Genomic DNA, 19,540 nt, shown 5'->3' with positions numbered 1-19,540 from the left:
TTAGCAACGACTCGAGCGAAGCGAGAGGAGCAACGGGGTCTGGGGCAGAGCCCCAGCCGCCGGAGGCAAAATGGCATGGTAGCATGAAACTAACCGAGGAACAGGCTGATCACACGAACACTGACAAAGTATCCCGTTGATTATGCTTTATATAGAGAGTTACTTCAGAACAGTGCTGATGCGAGGGCTACGAGCGTGAAGATCTCGTTTACGACCGATAGTTCGCACGTGCCGGCTCTGAGCCACGAGAATTTGTCGCTTGCTCATAACAAGCCTATAGTACGATTAACTGTTAAGAACAATGGTCAGCTGTTTGAGAACGATGACTGGAATAGATTAAAGGAAATAGCGAAAGGAAATCCGAACGAGTCTAAGATTGGTGCATTTGGAGTGGGTTTTTATTCTGTGTTCGAGTTGACTGATGAACCACTGGTGCATTCAGGAGATACAGTTATGTCCTTCTTTTATGAGGGAGATCAGTTACATTATAGAAAAGACAAGGTATCAGAAGAGAATGTGTCGAGTTGGACGGTGGTAGATTTACCGTATAGAGCAGCTGGAATAGTACCAGATCTGCCGTCATTCACTGCATTTTTGACCCAGAGTTTCACTTTGATTCCACTGTTAGAGGTGGATTTAGAAATCGATGGTATCCAGTTACTGAGTCTCCGTAAAGTTGTGGGGCCTGGAACGGAGATGGCTATACCGAAGCATTTAAATACCAAATCTCCTAATGGGTTTTTAAAGCTGCAGTCGCTGGATGTTGAGTCGTTTCAAGTCAAGATCAAGTATATGAATGTGACACAAATGTCGAATGATTCGCTGTTTGGCAAGTCAGGAAATTTGTTCAGTTTCGGGAAAAAGCTGTTTTCGTCGTTAGTCACGTCGTCATCTAATCCATCAGATATCACCGAGGTAGTTTGTTTCTTGCGAAAGGTGTCTGGTACGATTGATGTCAGTGTCCCAGCCTCGTTCGCTGCGAAGATGAAAGCGACTGTGATGAAAGCACCTGCCAAAAAGGCATATATATCGATGTTGGCATATAACAAGGAAGAGAAGGAGCTGTCGGAACTGAAACCGCCATTGTCTGATTATATCTTTCCAAAGGAGTTTAACGATGCTAAGATCTATATCGGGTTTCCTACTAAGCAAAGCACATCGATGAGATCGCACATTTGCATGAATCAGTTAATTCCCACTATGGAGAGAACAGCTGTGGACATGTCAAATCAGCATGTTAAAGACTGGAACCAGCAAATGCTATATATCAGTGGTGTTTTAGCACGAGCGATATATGAGAATGAGATGAGCAGGATTGCCATGACATATTCAACATCACAGGTCACAGACATGCTTGAAAGCGCTTGCTATATCATTAATAGGTTTGAATTTGAGCGGTCAACACCTGATCCTAATGTTGGTGATCTGATTGCTGCTGGTTTTTGGAGGTCATCTGCAAAGCTCTCGCTGCCCTCGGAAAAAGGTATCAAGCTGTCTAATGAAATCAGGGTTGCCGATGTTAATACTAGCTTTATTCAGCAAGTACCAGTACTACCGTATAAAGTGGTATCAGAATGCCCTAAATTTATTGAAAGAGCTACCTATCTTGGATATCTGAACAAGCTGTCAGTGCAGGACGTTTCTGAGGACATTCAAGGACATACTCTATCGATTCAGAATTTTAAAGAGTTGATTCTCTGGCTTCTTGGCGAGCTCAAACATAAAAATATAACGTTTGAGAGACTCAAGTCTGTGCTGGATATCGCGGTTGTGGTGCTTCCGGGCGAAGGAGCCGGTGAAACGCTTTTCTTACGTGGCGTGAATTCCTATCAAAATAAGTTTGTCGTCGAAGAAAAGATGCCACTGCCTCCAACGTGTGCTCCGTTTAAATTTATCAAGGATATCCCGTGGACTACTTTACACGAGCTTGGCTGGGAGGAACTGGAACTTGTTGATTGGCTGGAATATATCGTTGAACAAAAATCATCGCTTCCTTTGGAGCAAAACATAAGCATTAGTCCAGATTTTGCAATTCTCGTGCTACAGAAGATCAGCACCAACTGGAATTCCTTTACGACCCCAACTAAGAGGAGAGTAATCAGTTTGCTTCATAATGAGACGTGTATTCCCACTCAATTGGGAATGAAACTGCCTTCTGAATCGTACCTGATGGATATCCCACTATTCCCTAATTTGCCAGTGAAGTCGCCTCATTTGACGGCGGATTACAAGTTCTTGTTTACCTTGGGTTTACGAGAGTCTGTCGATATGGCATTTGTGCTGAAATTGCTGCATGATCCAGAGAATTCAGCTGTCAAGTGGTCTACATCAGACATGGTGAAATATTTGACCGATAATAGAAAGTCGCTTAAACACTCTGATTGGCAATTACTTAAGGAAAAGGCATTTTTCGAGGCTGATGATGATAATTCCAAGGTTCTGTATAAAGCTGGTGAGTTGTACGCACCAGACCCGACACTGAAAAAGCTAGGGTTTAGAACCTTGAAGTGGAATTTCTGGTCGAACTCTGGCCCCGAAGCTACTCTATTATTTGATATTGGCTTGTTACGGTACCCAGATGAGGCAGCACTGTTCAAATCTGCAGTATCTTCTGAGTCCAAACTCAAGATAGCTATTGATTACTTTGTTACAAACTCTGCGAAAAACAAGTACTCTGCCCAGCGAGCAGCTCTAATTGGTGAAAAAATCATTCCATGTAATTTAAATGGCCAGGTGGTTTACAGAGCACCCAAAGATTGTTTTATTGATTCTCAAGTTGGCGAGTTTGGTTTGCCGGTGGTAAGAGATCAGTTATTGGTCACTGAAGGTTGGAAGTTTGGAATTCGCAAGAATCCAAGTATGAGTGAACTAGTGAATGCCCTTCGATCTAAGGTACCACCGTCAATTGCAGCAGCAGAATCGATGTTTACATATCTTTCCACACTTGTGTCGTTTATTTCTCCGGACCATATTAAACAGTTACAGAGTGTTGCCTTTATCCCAATCGCAGTTGGTCAGAAAATCAAATATCAATACCCGTTAAAGACGTTCCTGGAACCGCTAGAGAAAGATGCTCATGAAGACTTATTTTTCAAAGAGTTTTTTGATTTTGTTGGAATGCCCGCATCAGCCACACCTTTTCTTTTGAAAGTCGGTGTAAGATACAATCCTAGTACCCTGGAAATGGCCGAGGCAGCTGTGGATGATCCAATGTCAATGTATGGACTGGCTTCAAGCAGTGACAAGTACGAATCGTTCCTGTACCGGTTGGCAGAAGCATGGCCAGAACTGTCTAAAAACTACAGTCTTGTTTCCAAAATGAGAACTTCGCGGTTTTTACTGGCCTTGTCCTATAAAGGAGAATCGTGTGAAGACGGTGATGATGATGGTTATAGCTATCGCCAAAAGGCGTCGTACTCGTTAGCATCTGCGTCGGAAATAGTTATTGTCAACGATGTGATTTCTTTCAATCTTTTTAAATCATATTTGAAAGTAGCACCCCAAGACACTAAACTAGAAAAGTTCTATGCCGTTCTTGGATCTCATCAGTTGTCAAGTGTAGTGGAGACAAGTGTCTTACTGGGTAACAAACTAAATTCCGAAGATCCAGTAATCGCCCAGAGAATAGGAAATATCAAATCACGCATTGTCGAAAGGGTAAAATTATTTATTGAAGGAACACGAGAACGAGTCAAGATCCGACCGAATGCCATGAAGTCACTGACAATCATCCCGGTTAGCAAGATTCAGCTAAGGCGAAGACTCAATGCTAGCAGTATCCGATCCGATGTCGTCAGTGAAAGCATCAAGGCCTTCATGCAGCAAAAAGTGCTATATGTGGATCTGGAGGATTTCGATTGGTATGATGTGAGTCAAGCCTTGATAAGAGAGATTCTCGAGAAACCAAGCCCAGACTCGATCATTGTCTTAGAACTGCAACTCAAGTCGGACTTGAGATCTCTTCAGCGTAAAGGGTTTAATGTGGATAGGCTCATGAAACAGAAGATGGAGGAGGATATTCGACTGCGAGAACAGCGTCAAAAGGCTAAAGAAGAGGCGAGACAGAAACTGCAAGAACAAAACAGGCTAAAATCGGAAGAAGCACAGCGGGCTTCTGATTCAAACTCCGAACATCCAAAATCTCAAGCACTCGTACCACCAACTCAACCTGTCCCACCAAGTCCCCAGCCTATGCCTGATTTAATATCAAAGTCACTGCCATCTCAGCCAGAACCTACGACGGTCGATAACGTACCTGGATCATTTCCCTCTGGAGAAAGAGACCCTCTCATCCCCCAACCATCCCCTGAACCACAATTCCAGCCACTTTCCCAATCCTCATCCCTTCCAATACCACAACCAAAGTCATCAGGAGAAGGACGAACTGGCAGCAAGCTCCTAGGAGGGCTGTTCAATCTCACAAAAAAGACCGAACAGCTCAAACCAGATTACTCAAAAGAGCCAATGGACGTGCTGCGAAAAGGATTATCGTCCACGAAACCATTCACCCAAGGCAAAATAAAAGCAGACATGCACGTGGATGTTGAACCACCAAAGGAAATGATGTCGTGTGATGACGGAGTAGCACAGGACCTGCGACTCGTCACCCAGCTCAAAGGTGGTCTGAAATGTTTTGTCAAATCTTCTGAACCCAACTTCACGCCCGTTCAACTCGAAGAAGCAGCCAGATTTCAGCACATTCTCCTCGCATGTTCTAAAGTAAGTACCACACATCCCTCCCTCTCTAAACCCCGTACTACCCCATACTAACAACGTCAGATCTACGAGTGTGACCCACAAACATTTCACATTTACCTTGACCCCAACTCCAGCTCGGTAGCATTCAACTACGGCGGCAGCCTATTCTTCAACCTGCATTACTTTTGGTCCTCTTTCAAAGGAAAGAAAAGAGCCATCGGCGGACCCTGGGACCCTGTCGAATCTCTCAACTACTGGTACCCGATCGCGGCCCACGAACTGGCACACAATCTCGCGACATCCCACGGAGCCCGCCACTCGTTCTACACCGAGTCGTACATTCAATACTTTATGGAAGCGTTCAAACAGGTCTCCCAAGGGTTTGCTAATTAATTTAATCTCACTACATTTTCACGGGCGGGCCATGCCTCCGGCGGCTGGGGCTCCGCCCCAGACCCTGGTTGCTCCTCTCGCTGCGCTCGAGTCGTTCCGTCGAGGGTCCCAACCAACTCCTGCGAAGCAGGAGCTATGGGGTCTGGGGCAACGCCCCAGCCGCCGGAGGCAGACTGGCAGTAGAGTCCAAGCAGGATCCACGGGGGTCAGGGGCAGCGCCCCAGCCGACGGAGACACACTGGCAGGTGACGGGTCAGGTTCATTACAAGAGTACATTACAAGTAACAAATAAACACGGTATTAGGCAACAGAACAAAGCAACTTCTTGAGCAAATAATAATAAATAAGGACACTGGAGTGGTGATTGGGTGTTAGTTGTCGATGGCCCGGACAAGTCCCCAGGCAGCAGCAGCGGCAACACCTCCGGTGAGCGTCATTTTGACACCGTTGGAGAGGATTTGTGAGCGGCCGCATTCTTTGCCGAGTGAGATGACGGTCTTGATGGATCCGAACAGGAACAGGGTGATGGCCATGACAATGGCGGAAATGTAGAGACCGGTGACAACGTCGTTGGCGAAAAAGTAAGGAATCAGGGGAACGAAACCGCCCATGAAATAGGCGAGTCCAATGGTCATCGCCGAGGTGAACTCTCTGCCGCTGGCAGGCTCCTCTAATCCTCTGGCGAAACGGATGATGAAGTTTACAGTGTCCTCTTGAGACTTTTCTAAATCGGCAACAAATGACTTGATGGTTTCGGGAGACAGCTTGTACTCGGCAAGCACCTCTTGGATAGATTGGGTGGCCAAACAGGGCGACTCAGCATAGGTAGCTTTTTCCTTGGCGACTTGGTGCTCGTAATATTCGCTCTCACTTCTGGCAGCAAGATAACCTCCAAGACCCATGGAGATGGCTCCTGATACCAGCTCGGCAAGACCACCGGTAATGACGAGCTTCGAGTCACCCAGTGATGACAAACCTGCAGTCAGGGCAAATGGCACAGTCAATCCGTCGGAAAGACCAATGATAATATCCGACATGACTCTAGGGTTGGCAATACCGCTCTCCATAAAACTGCTGGCAGTAGCAGATGAGGATCTGGAACAGGTATCATCGTCTTGGCAATTATCGCATCCAATAGTGTTTACGCTATCATAGGATCTGGCGGTAGGCAGAAGCGACCTTCTATCATCCTGGTTACTGCCAAAAATGGCGTTTTTCAGTAACACGAGCATTGTATATGGAATGTGAATGAATGTGAAAGTGAGTGTGGTTGATGTTGAAAAATAAAATGGAAATGAAAACACGAATAAAATCCGTTCGCGACTCAATTATCCCTGAAAATAATTACTTAATCTCTTGTAGACAGTAAAACAGATCGACCGGTTAGGCTTTGCCGTCCTTTTAATAATTTTTGGAACAGTCAGGTCAAGACAAAATTAATTCTAAAAGTAATTTCCTGAAAACAAAATATTTGCCCGACGCCAAATTATCCTCTTAGTCAAATGTAAGAAACGTCTCAGTTGTATATGAAATAATGTAATTCCTTTTTGAATCAATAACTTTACTGTTAAAGTTCAATGGTAAGTATGCAAAAGCTGTCAACGGCCAAATAATAATTAGTGACAAGTTGCAAGATATCAGTGGTAAGTAGGAAAAAGTGTAATTTCAGTCCACAATCTAGCATATATAAGAAAAAAGGCTGTTCATAATCAATATTTATTTGTTTGGGAGGTCTAGACTGATCGACCGGTCTACCCCCAGCTTCAGTTGCTTGTCGAGGGTAGGGGTGCATTTTTTTGATAAGCAGGTGCTGATTATGTACAAATGCCATTGCCGATCCCTTTGAATTAGGTCGTGTATGATTGGCTCATCTGAATTAGACGTGTTTCTATTGGCGAATGCGACGAATCGCTCGATGCAGCATGCCGTTTGCTTTTTGCTGCATTTGCCTCTAGAAACAATTTTATTATGCTAATCTCATCGCTCGCAGCCAGCAGAACGTTCGAGGCTTGCCTGCTTCGTAATTGGCGGCCGCCGGGGGGGCCGAGCCAAGCTAGCCAAGGGGAGCAGAAATTTAGGCTTGATTTTTTTGTCAGTCAGCAGCCATGACCCGGGTCACTTTCTTTCTATTTTCCCCTGCTATTATCACCAAAAATATTTTCACCGGCCCAGGTGACAAATTTTTGCGGCGCAAACAACGACGGTGACGGCAATCGATCGCGTGTGTTTGCTGGGCGTCTGTCTGAGTTGTCCGGGTGAGGCGAAACTCTGGGCTGCTCGCCCGCCAAGCGGCTGAGCCCACGCCCGCGCCATCCCAGGCCCGCACCCCAACGCACCCGCACCTCCTGGCCCGATCCCTGCCCCTGGGCCCGCGTCTCACACTCCCCTGGGGCCTGCTAACCCCCTGGTTCAGGCTACTGCAGCCGGCCGGGCTCGTGCCACGCGAAACGCTAGGGGCCCCCTGGCGTGCCTCCGGCGGCTGGGGCTCCGCCCCAGACCCCGTGGCTCCTGCTTCGCAGGAGACTGCTGGGACCGTCGACGCCCGACTCGAGCGAAGCGAGAGGAGCAACCAGGGTCTGGGGCGGAGCCCCAGCCGCCGGAGGCAGGTCCCTGTCCCACCAGTGGGAACTGGTAATTTCGTTTTGAAACATTGCCAGAGTCTCACTCTGCTGCCCCCACCGGCCTACCCCCCCCCCCCCCCCCCCCCCCCCCGACCCACTTTGATGTGTCTCAGGGGAGGAGGACCGCGTCGAGAGGGGCCAAATGAGGCCCGTGTTTCAGCTGCAAAAAAACCGGCGGCCGGTTTGGAGAGGTAATCTCGCTTGCGTTTCGCCTACCCACTTGCCTGTTTCAGTTTAGATCACAGACGATCGGTTGTCAAAGCCATGCATCTTCCCTTATCTCGCATGGAGCATGCATCCACTGTTATTGCGTCAGAGCTCCGAGATTCGACGTTTTGCTACCGTCAAGCTTCAGGTCTGGTGTTATCTTAACAGCTGTCTTGTTTTCAGGCTTGTTTTTAGGGATTTTTTTGGGATGGTGTATGGGATGCTTGTGTGTCTGCATTTCGCGATATTTGCGGTATAAATATATAGCATTGTTACAGCCACATGTGAAGAAGAATAATAGTCTAGAGAAAAAAATGCTAGGCCCGTGTGGTACTGCCCGAGTGGCCCGCTCACTTGGATTTCTTGGCCCTCTGCTTTTCAGGGATAAGTTCGACACGGGGAAGGAACTTCCATCCCCAAACGTATCTATACTGGTCATCTTTCTTGTTGAGGAACGCTTGCAGGTACTCCAAGTACACAACGTAGTAGTAAACACTAGAAGTTAGTTAGTTAGATTTGTCACCCCCACCGTTTTATTGTCTGTTTGGTAAACAAGAGACATTTGGTTGTGAGACATGCTACCAGTGTCACCACAACTGACAATATTAATCATCGAATGTCTATCACACCCAATCACGACAATCACACACAATCACACACAATCGCAAATCACACACAATCACACCCAACCACACCCAATCACAACCTGTACCCAGCTCCAACAAAATGGCAGTGTCGAAGAGTCACTTAAACTTACCCAAGGCCTGTTAATACTACAAATGTGTTAGTTCGACTGAGCTCCAGCTCCAACAACTATGTACTTCCACATAGTATAGATGCATTAGATCACTTACAATGCCACCAGGCATGACCTTCCAGAATAAATCCGTACGGCATGCCAACATAACGTCTAGCAAAACGCCAGGTCTCGCAGAGATGGATGTCGAGGTTCCATAGAGCGTATCCGGTGAGAAAGCTGCCGGATCCAATAAGCAAAGTATGCCAGAGATCTTTCTGGGCCTGAGGATCATGGACATGTTGAGATGTCAGTTGAACACTCTTGGCTATAATTATTAGATTGAGAATTCCATAACCTGCTTGATGGATCGTGGGATTGCGGTAGTGGAGATACACTGCAGTGAGGATAGCTGCAGCAGATGTGATTTGCGCTGCAACCTTTATCGAGTCAATCCGGGATTTACCAAACGAAAACACAATCCAGTACGGCACACAAGTAGCATAGATCATGGGCAGTTCGTCCAACAACTGGTACTCGTACAACAGCGTCATATGAAACATCCAACTACCAATACCCACTGTAGTAAACCCCAAGCAAACAATCAAAAACCGCAGCTCATGCTTGTGCACAATCACATTGTACATAGCATACAGAGCCAACCACACAAACCCTGAATTGGTCACTGTATTCATGGCCTCGGCCACATACGGAGACACCACATAATTCTCCTCGCACCAGTCAATGGTAGATGTCCTAGATCTGTTAGATACGGTGGGGTGGGGGTCTGCCTCCGGCGGCTGGGGCTCTGCCCCAGACCCCGTGGCTCGCTTCGCTCGTTACGTGGGGATGATGGAAGTGCAAAACTGGGAGACAGAGACTGTGGTACACAGACAGCGGTACTGAGGTACAGAGACAATGGTACAGAGAGGTACACAGACAATGGTACTCATGCCATGCTGTATTGAGTCTACTGACCGACCCATCCGATTGACCACACAGAATCCCAATTCCAAATCCACCATGAATTAAACCAGAATGCGATATTGAACAACTGAAGCAGGTCTCAAATCATAAACAGCCACTGACAGCAGCCAGAACTAGATCCTGTCTGATAGCAGATGGGTTCATGCGTTCATGCCAGAGGTACCTGCCGGATCCAAAGGTGGCTGGAGGATACTTACTGAGCACCCCAGAACCCAGACTCGGGCTCAGGGGGATAAGGGATTCCAAACGGTAAGACCATGGCGATAAAAATCAGGAATGAGACAACAGACTCTTGAGTTATTGAACGTTCAAGTTTCGGAAGATTCGGAGTTGGCCCGTCTATTCCTTGTAGTCAGTCAACCTGCGAGGCGAAAACGACGAATCTGGCCTGGTAGAAGTATATAACGAGCAGTCTGGATAAGCCTGACCGGATAATTGACTGATAAAATTGAAACGAAGTCCGGAAAAACGATTGGCCTGTGATAATCAAAGTCTACGAGAAACACTGTTTCAAGAAATACTACTTTCAGAGAGACCACCAACGGTACCATGCTGTGATCTGCCGCACCATGCGTAGTGGGGTGCGTGGTGCGTGGTGCGTATGTATGCACCTCACTTCTGACAACGTTTGCTGCTATTTCCGACCGGTAATTACACATTCTCTCCCGACTGGTTAATTTAACCTCCGTGGGGGTGTGTGCCTCCGGCGGCTGGGGCTCCGCCCCAGACCCTGGTTGTGCTCCGCTTCGCGGAGCGGCGAGGTGAGCACCCCGTCAAACGACTCGAGCGAAGCGAGAGGAGCAACCAGGGTCTGGGGCGGAGCCCCAGCCGCCGGAGGCACACCCCACTCCAGGTTGGGGGTTGAAGGATGACGTCGAGTACCGGACCTCGTGGTTTGTTCATGCAAGCAAGGCCGATACCGATAGCAAGTACCGGTTCCTAACCCGATACTGCTGGTGGAGGGGTGTGCCTCCGGCGGCTGGGGCTGCGCCCCAGACCCCGCGGCTCCTCTCGCTTCGCTCGAGTCGGGCGAGGGGTTGCCCTCTCCGTGTTTGGGGGTGGTGGGGGTACCGGGCTACCGGGGTACAGGGTCCTAGCAACGACTCGAGCGCAGCGAGAGGAGCCACGGGGTCTGGGGCAGAGCCCCAGTCGCCGGAGGCAGCACGGCCCGTCGCCGTGGTCGCCGCTGTGGAGCTGATAATAACGGGTGTGCCGTGCAGCAGCGAACGGCAGCGGGTTCGGTTCGCCAGGGGTATCGCCGTACTGGTGGGGTCGGGTGGTGGAGGTTGATGTGGAGTGGTGGAGACGGATTATGACTGGTGAAGGAGATGGGGTTGGAGAACAGGCTGGTGTGGATGACAGGCCCAGGACTCGGTCTGAGGGGTCTGAAGTGTGCGAAGAAGAGATTGGTGCAAAAAAAGAGTGTGGTTCAGGGTCGGTAAACGGGTGTGAAGAGGGTGGGGGATGCGATTTTGGGGGTGTGATCCATCAGAGTCTGGCTGATGATACTGGCGATGTGGGCGATGTTGTCGATGTGGATGGTAGCTACGGAGTCGAAAGCTCGTCTCAATCGTTTCGGTATAAAGTGACAGAGGGCAATCCATATGTGGAGGCAATGAAAGATGTTTTGGAGTATTCCCAGACCACCAACTGCCATTTGTACACAGAGACTGAGCTGGACGAGATCAACAGATATTTCAGTCTGGGTCTGGAGGCCAAGTACCTGTTTATGCGGTTCTTCGTTCGCAAATGGCGGTGTCTGAGGTATCATGAGTACGAAAAGTATCTGCCAGAAGAAGACCTTCAGCCGGCGCTGGATGGTTTGGCCAACTGTGGATATCTGCAGAATAACGATAGTTTGACATTGTCAGAGCTGCTCATGTCTTTAACGTCAAAAGAATTGGAATTGCTGGTCAAGAGTTTCCGTATAAAACTGAAATCTTCAGTTCCAAGCTTGTCACGAGCTAATAATAAACTGTTGGTGGTAGATGCTATTATCCAGTCAATCAGCCAGCAGCGTACATTGTCGAATAAATCACCTTTGGTGGACAAACTGAAAACAAAAATAAAAGAATCGCATGGATTCATGTACAAAATCAATGAAGAAAAGGCTGTCATTTTCAAGATCATGATGCGAACATTTTTGATTCCGGGATATGGCGAGTTTGATACGGTGCTGCGGTCTAAGATGCGTCTCATCAAATTTCGCAGTTATGATTTCACTCCTCGTAGTTTGTTTGATTCGAGACAGTCGTTAGACGAGTATCTCGCCGCAATGGATGAAGATGAGCAATTAGAAAATATCATGAAATGGTCGGAGGAGAAACGAGATATGTTTCTACTAGAAGCTATAGACCGTGCTGAGGTGGCTGTACTTTTGAAAGACACTGATCTTGGCAAACCGCTTTATTTAAGAAGATACACTGCAAACTGGGTTTACATGGATACTCTGTTGAAATTGTGTGAGTTGATGAAGCCTATAGAAACTTTTACACACGAACTGGAGTGGAGATGTATCAGTATCTTCACCTCTCAGACCACCTATCGACCAGAGAAGCGAGTGTTTTATCTCATTCGTAAGATACACCTTGAGATGCTGCTGTTTAAAGAGCAGTGTAACAACACCAACAACAACAACAACAACAACAACAACAACAACAACAACAAAACAACAACAACAAAAAAAAAAAAAACAACAACAACAACAACAACAACAACAACAACAACAACAACAACAACAACAACAACAACAACAACAACAACAACAACAACAACAACAACAACAACAACAACAACAACAACAACCAACAACAACAACAACAACAACAACAACAACAACAACAACAACAACAACAACAACAACAACAACAACAACAAACAACAACAACAACAACAACAACAACAACAACAACAACAACAACAACAACAACAACAACAACAACAACAACAACAACAACAACAACAACAACAACAACAACAACACTAATGACTGGCTGGGTCTGGCATTGTCCGACTGCCTGGATGCCATGTCAGACCCTACTATGGACGACATATATCGAATCGATCTGTATCGGAAAGTCCAAAGACTGTACAAAACATACGAGGCAGAAAAACTTCAGTTTCCAAAAGAGATCATTGTTCAGCTCAAAAAAGAACTCAGAACTGCCGAGGTAGTAGAAATCACTGCCCCACAAGATGTAAATAGACCCACCAAAGCAGCCCTCAAAATATCGAGTCTGTCTCGAACCAACCGAGTCATCGACACTGGGTCCGAGTCAACAACCACTTCACTTCTCCGAGGAGCCAAAACACAGTGGTTTGATCCTCTTGGAAGCGAAACTCGAATATCGGTCGAGCAAGTGGCTCTCAACCATTATGCAGAGCAGGGATGGAAAGGATACCATTGCGAGAGTCGCATTCTTGCCAATCTTTTCGGGCTTCTGTTCTGGGATCTGTTGTTTGACGATACCACAAAACTGGTTCATGGATTTCACACAGCGCCATTAGATCTCAGATCTGGAGACGGGTCTTTCTTCACGGCTCGCAAACCAGCCCTTGAGAACCGACTCGCAACCCTCGCTACACAGCATCCTGAATTTGCCATATCTCAAATTCAAGATCTTTACGAGAAAGAGTATGCTACCCAAACTGTCAGCGTAGGAGTTCACTGGGAATACGAACTCGACGACATTCTCGAACTCGTGCAATGTTTGCCATCCACAACCATTGTCCGAGTGTGTGAACTTTACTGTCACAACTTCCGCACCTACTCCAGCGGTGGGCCCGACCTCTGTATCTGGCACCCCGACCTCAAACAGTGTAAATTCGTCGAAGTCAAGTCCGAGAACGACGTGCTCTCCGACAACCAGCGGGTTTGGATCCACAACCTGCTAAACTCAGGCGTCCAAGTCGAACTGTGTAAAGTCCGTGGCGACAAAAAACGGAAGCTGGCGGTGTGACCTGTGCCTCCGGCGGCTGGGGCGCTGCCCCAGACCCCGTTGTGCTCGCTTCGCGAGCCGACTCGGGCACCTCCTGTAAAATACCATTGCATTTACCATTGAATTCGCTCGTGTCAGACAGCCTCCGGCGGCTGGGGCGTTGCCCCAGACCCCGCTGTGCTCGCTTCGCGAGCTGGCTCGAGGTACCCTGCGAAATACGGTTTTATTTCCAGTCGAATTCGCGTGTTTCAGACTGCCCCCCTCGGCTAGGGGGCTGTCCCAGACTCCGTAGTGCTCGCTTCGTGAGCCAATTCGGGACTTTTCTTGAAATGCAGTTGTAGCACTCGTCGAAGTCGCGTCTTGGGTCATTGATATACATGAAATATTTATATATTTATCGAATACTGAGGAAATAGCTACAGTTACTGTTTCACTACGAAGAGTTTCTCACATCACAAATGTTTTATAATGTAATAAATTATAATCAAATATCGTAGACCAGTTAGCGCCAGGAGTTTTTACCGCCAGCCTCCTCACAGCTCGCGAAGCGAGCACAATGGGGTCTGGGGCAGCGCCCCAGCCGCCGGAGGCAGACCCAAACAGCTGAAGATGGTTCAGAAAGTTCGTCAACCCTCGCTTCACGATCCAGAAAACACCTCACGAAGCCACAACCCCCTCGCCGCTCGCGAAGCGAGCACAACGGGGTCTGGGGCAGCGCCCCAGCCGCCGGAGGCATGCCCCGATAGAAGGATGTCCAGAGGCCGGAGGCAGTAGCAGCATTCACCACAGTATATAATTAGTATTAGGAGGATAAAGAGGATTACATTTCGTCGATAGGAGCCTCGTCTTCGTAGTCGAGCTCCTCTTCGTAGGCCGCGGCCTGTTGGTATTGTTGGTATTCGGAGACGAGGTCGTTCATGTTGGACTCGGCTTCGGTGAACTCCATCTCGTCCATTCCTTCGTTGATGTACCAGTGCAAGAAAGCTTTTCTGCGGAACATGGCCGAGAACTGGTCGCCCACTCGCTTGAACAGCTCCTGGATCGAGGTCGAGTTACCCACAAAAGTGGCCGACATCTTGAGTCCCTTGGGTGGGATCGAACAGATGGCACTTTGCACGTTATTGGGAATCCATTCCACAAAATAAGCCGAGTTACGCTCTTGAACGCTTCTCATTTGGTCCTCAACTTCCTTCATAGACACCTTTCCTCGGAAGAAAGCAGCCACTGTAAGATATCTTCCGAGTCTGGGGTCGGCAGCAGCCATCATATTCTTGGCATCAAACATCTGTTGAGTCAGTTCAGGAACAGTCAAAGAACGGAACGATTTCGAGCCAATGGCAGAAAGAGGAGCAAATCCAACTGTGAAAAAGTGTAATCTGGGGAAAGGCACCAAATTAACCGCCAATTTACGTAGGTCACTGTTCAATTGACCAGGGTATCTCAAGCATGTAGTGACACCCGACATAACAGCAGAAATCAGCTGGTTCAAGTCGCCGTGAGTAGGTTGAGGCATCTTCAAGGTTTGTTGACAGATGTTATAAAGAGCCTCGTTATCAATACAGAAAGTCTCATCAGCATAATTAACGAGTTCATTGATAGACAAAGTGGCATTATAAGGTTCGACAACGGTATCAGAAACCTTGGGTGAAGGAACTACTGAGAAAGTAGCCATCATTCTATCGGGGAACTCTTCTCTGATCTTGGAAATAAGTAAAGTACCCATACCAGAACCAGTACCACCGCCCAAAGAATGAGCGATTTGGAAGCCTTGTAAAGAATCACAACCCTCGGCCTCACGTCTGACAATATCAAGAACATTGTCGACCAACTCCGCACCCTCGGTGTAATGGCCCTTAGCCCAGTTATTACCAGCACCCGACTGGCCAAACACAAAGTTATCTGGTCTAAACAAGTTTCCAAAAGGACCACTACGAACTGCGTCCATAGTACCAGGCTCTAAATCAACCAGAACCGCACGAGGAACCCACTTTCCAGTGGCCGCCTCGTTATAATAGACATCCAACCTCTCGGACTGGAGGTCGCTCTCACCACGGAAACATCCGTCGCCATCGATTCCGTGCTCCGACGAAATCGTCTGCCAAAACGCAGCACCGATCTGGTTACCACACTGGCCAGCACTCAAATGAATCTAAATTCTGTTAGCACCCACTCGGGGACTGGGGGAGTCTGCCTCCGGCGGCTGGGGCTCCGCCCCAGACCCTGGTTGCTCCTGCTTCGCAGGAGTTTTGCCGCGACCCGACACAAAAACGACTCGAGCGAAGCGAGAGGAGCCGGGGGGTCTGGGGCGCAGCCCCAGCCGCCGGAGGCAGATCCTTCCAGCGAAAACCTGTGAACTTACGATTTCTCTCATTTCGTCTCAGGGGTATTCAAAGGGAGATCAAAACTGAAAAAAAATTGGGAAAAGGTAAAGGTCGAAAAAAAAGTGGCTGATCACAAATCACGAACAAGAATCACAAAATCAGGTGTCGGAAATCAGAGATCGCTAAAAAAAATTTTGATTCGGGATCGCGAGACGCTGTTGGTTCCAAAGTCAAAAGTGGTTGGTTGTTTGTTTACTGGCAGATTTCTGATTTATTGGCGGTATAAATATGAAATATCCGATCAACAGAGGTCGCGTGTCGTTGCTAGCCGGTCGGTCGATGGGGGCCTGCTATCAAAAATCGAGGTTGCTCGGGATTCTGTTATCGCACTGATCAAGTGATGCGCTGTTTAATGCTCAATCTCTGTTGTTGACGATGCAAATTTCAATGTTTACCTTTCTGCTCCCAGGGGCTAACTGCCGCGCTGTATGTTAGGGTTCTCCAATAAACTACGCGTCGCTCTGTTATTGTTGCGTTGCTCCAGTAACCGCTGCACGGCTACGGGTCCCACCCTGCCTCCGGCGGCTGGGGCTCCGCCCCAGACCCCGTGGCTCCTCTCGCTGCGCTCGAGTCGTTCCGTGGGGGTCCCTGTGGTTTATTTTTGGGGCCTGAGTTGGGGGGTTTGGTGGTGGTGGGGTGATTTGACTGGAGTCGGATATGGAGCCACTTGTAGTGCGGCTCTCTCGTTTATGTGCTTAAGGACAGACTCGAAACTGCATAATATACACATACCCGCATGCTATCACGTGACAGGTGGCCGTGCCTCCGGCGGCTGGGGCTTTGCCCCAGACCCCGTGGCTCCTCTCGCTGCGCTCGAGTCGGTTGCGCAGACGGTCCCAGCCATCTCCTGCGGAGCAGGAGCAACCAGGGTCTGGGGCGGAGCCCCAGCCGCCGGAGGCATTCCCCCCCTTTAGTAGCATAGCACCCCTGTAGCGGTCAGAGGCGGAGAAGCTACCCCAGAAGGACTGAGACCAGGTCGCTATCGATAACAGGACTGTGTGAGAGATTGTAGTAGTTAGAGACTGTTGAGTGTGTCACAAGTGTGTTATCAATTGGTAGGAATAGCAGGAGAAAGTATAAGTTTGCGGATTCTCTGAGGCTTATTTTGTTGGATACGAAGACAGAGACGGCACTCAGTCACTTACTCACTGAATACAGAGAGAGATAGCATCGTCTGAACACTGGTGGTATCAGTGCACAAACGATCAAACGAATCAGAAACTTAAGTGTGTATTATTTTATTATCGATCATGGCATTCACAGTCAGCCCTTTATACAAGATCATTTCGCTGTCCAGCGTGCTGGCGGTGGGATTTCTGCTCATCATTCTATCATGTGCTCTATGGGACAATTGGCTGCCATTAGCAGTTGGTAAGTACTCTACCATGGTCCATCCACTCAAATCAACTCCTCTTTTCCAGTCTCTGGTTTTCCGTTGACTTCCAAAGCTGGCTACGAACCCCCAGAACTCGCGAAGCGAGCCACGGGGTCTGGGGCAGAGCCCCAGTTGCCGGAGGCACAACCCTACCGACCACTAACAGCCAATTCCAGTTGCCATGTTTCTTCTGGCGCCACTTCCGAATGCCCTGTGTAACCAGTGGTCGAACGGCGACGATTTTATGAGCGAGACGACGGGAACTGTAGTCGATTTCGGGCGGTTTGCCACGGGGTTCCTGGTGTTCAGCGGCCTGGCCCTGCCCGTGGTATTTGCCCATAACCACATGATCAGTTTCGCGGCCATGTTCATGTCACTGACCGGTGGTCTGCTCGTCTACACCACCATCATCACTTTTGGCATGTTCTTCCACGAATCCGAGGAGTTCTAATACATATCCGATTTGCAGTTCTTGGGGGTCCAGCTGCCTCCGGCGGCTGGGGCGCTGCCCCAGACCCCAAGGCTCCTCTCGCTTCGCTCGAGTCGGTTGCGGGGGGGTCTCTGGTATCTCCTGCGAAGCAGGAGCAACGGGGTCTGGGGCAACGCCCCAGCCGCCGGAGGCAGACTAGGACTCGACGGTCTCTCCTGCGAAGCAGGAGCTACGGGGTCTGGGGCAGAGCCCCAGCCGCCGGAGGCACACAGGTCACGAGTAGCTACATTAATGTTTAAATTGCTAGTTTTCGTCGTCCTCATCGTCGTCTTCTGCGGGAACAGAGGTGTGTAGAGCTGCTGCTTTCATGTGGTAGTGTGATTTTCGGAGCTCTTCGAACCGTCTGTGACGCTCTTCAGGCGTCAGCTCTTCTTCCTCTTCTTCTTCGTCTTCGTCATCTTCATCTTCGTCATCTTCGTCTTCGGCATCGTTGCTGTCGTTTTCTCGGTACAGAATGCGATCGTTCTGGGTAGCGACTTGTGCTGGTGGAGCCACAGATTCGCCGAGACTGAACCCGTCAAGCTCGTCTACAGACAGAATGCGGTTGTCGCGTGTCTTGACAACATCGTCTTCTTCGTCGGGAAGATAGTATTCCGAGTCGCCAACTGCTCCTTGGTACGGGGTCTTGGGCTCGGTAATCTTCATAGTAGCAGCCTTTTCTTGTTCTGTCAGGTACAGGTTGGCCTCGTCCCATTTGAGATGCTCTTGTTTGGCTCGTTCACTGTCTTGGTCGACACCTGCTGTACTGCTATTACTACTGGTGGTGCTGTTGCTACTGTTGTTGTTATGATCGTTATTATGCAAACTGTCCAAATCTCCAGTCAGCTGGTCGCCTGACTCCAGAGTGTTTCTACGTTTGATCTCAGCTCCAATATTGTTCAGTTTGGCGTTGGCACGGGTGTTTTCTAGTACCGCTTGTCTATCGAAAGCAGCTGGCGAGTCAACTGATGGTGAACCTGGATTCGAGTTGTATACTCCAGGTGGAGGTGCGTTTCTGAGAATACTTTTAGGTTTCACATTACTAGAAGCAGATGACCTTCTGCGTTCTGTTGTAAAATGTGGAGACCGTGGTGATCCTGTTGGAGAAGGAGACGACATGGTTAGTAGTTAGTTTGGTGTTAATACTCGAGTGATTGAATTGATTGACTCGAACTTGAAATAGAGATTCACACCAGACTCTGTTCTAGTACTAATTAGTAGTTTGAGAGCGAAATACCGTGGATATAAGCTGTGATTGTGAAACTAACGTCGATGATGGGAAGTTCAAATCCAATCCAAAACTCAAAACCAAAAACAAACCAAAAACGAACCAAAAACGAACCAGCTTATGTATTAAGACTTAGTTTGTACTTTTGTACTTTTGTACTCGTGGGAGATGAACTCTGTATAGCCTCTGTATAGCTTCTGTTTTATTGCAATTCTAATGATCTCAGTCTGTGAATTAGATTCTCAAGCCAATGATCCAGATGATTCTCCTTGATTGTATACGTTTGTATGGCTTTGACAGACTGGTTGTATTCGTATTTGAGAAGCAACAATTGTCTTGAAAGTGACTAATATCAGTAGCAATACAGTATGAGCGTCAGCACTAGTGTGAGTATCAATATCAGAATCAATATCAGGATCAGTAACCAGTGTCAATAACAGTCTCAGTATCTGTTATCAGTATCTGTTATCAGTATCAATAACAATATCAGTACCAATATCAGTGATC

The 19,540-nt window shown here is 48.2% G+C and overlaps 4 protein-coding genes across 4 annotated transcripts; 1 reads left to right on the top strand and 3 right to left on the bottom strand.

Moving 5' to 3' along the window:
* Positions 1-453: 453 nt before the first annotated feature.
* On the top strand, positions 454-4,770 carry AWJ20_3879 (uncharacterized protein; the record flags this gene model as incomplete). The annotated part of the gene is made up of 1 exon (XM_018880916.1): positions 454-4,770. The coding sequence occupies one exon, from the start codon at positions 454-456 to the stop codon at positions 4,768-4,770; it is 4,317 nt and encodes a 1,438-aa protein (XP_018733560.1).
* Positions 4,771-5,462: 692 nt separating this feature from the next.
* On the bottom strand, positions 5,463-6,323 carry CCC1 (Ccc1p; the record flags this gene model as incomplete). The annotated part of the gene is made up of 1 exon (XM_018880915.1): positions 5,463-6,323. One exon carries the CDS (start codon positions 6,321-6,323, stop codon positions 5,463-5,465), a length of 861 nt encoding a protein of 286 aa, XP_018733559.1.
* Positions 6,324-14,400: 8,077 nt separating this feature from the next.
* TUB2 (beta-tubulin) lies at positions 14,401-15,525 on the bottom strand (the record flags this gene model as incomplete). The annotated part of the gene is made up of 1 exon (XM_018880914.1): positions 14,401-15,525. One exon carries the CDS (start codon positions 15,523-15,525, stop codon positions 14,401-14,403), a length of 1,125 nt encoding a protein of 374 aa, XP_018733558.1.
* A 2,544-nt stretch (positions 15,526-18,069) lies between these two features.
* Positions 18,070-18,924, bottom strand: GLC8 (Glc8p; the record flags this gene model as incomplete). The annotated part of the gene is made up of 1 exon (XM_018880913.1): positions 18,070-18,924. The coding sequence occupies one exon, from the start codon at positions 18,922-18,924 to the stop codon at positions 18,070-18,072; it is 855 nt and encodes a 284-aa protein (XP_018733557.1).
* Positions 18,925-19,540: the final 616 nt, after the last annotated feature.

Source organism: Sugiyamaella lignohabitans, chromosome C (assembly GCF_001640025.1).
Source record: "Sugiyamaella lignohabitans strain CBS 10342 chromosome C, complete sequence".
Lineage (NCBI taxonomy): Eukaryota > Fungi > Ascomycota > Dipodascomycetes > Dipodascales > Trichomonascaceae > Sugiyamaella > Sugiyamaella lignohabitans.
This window is presented reverse-complemented; position numbering and strand designations above follow the sequence as displayed.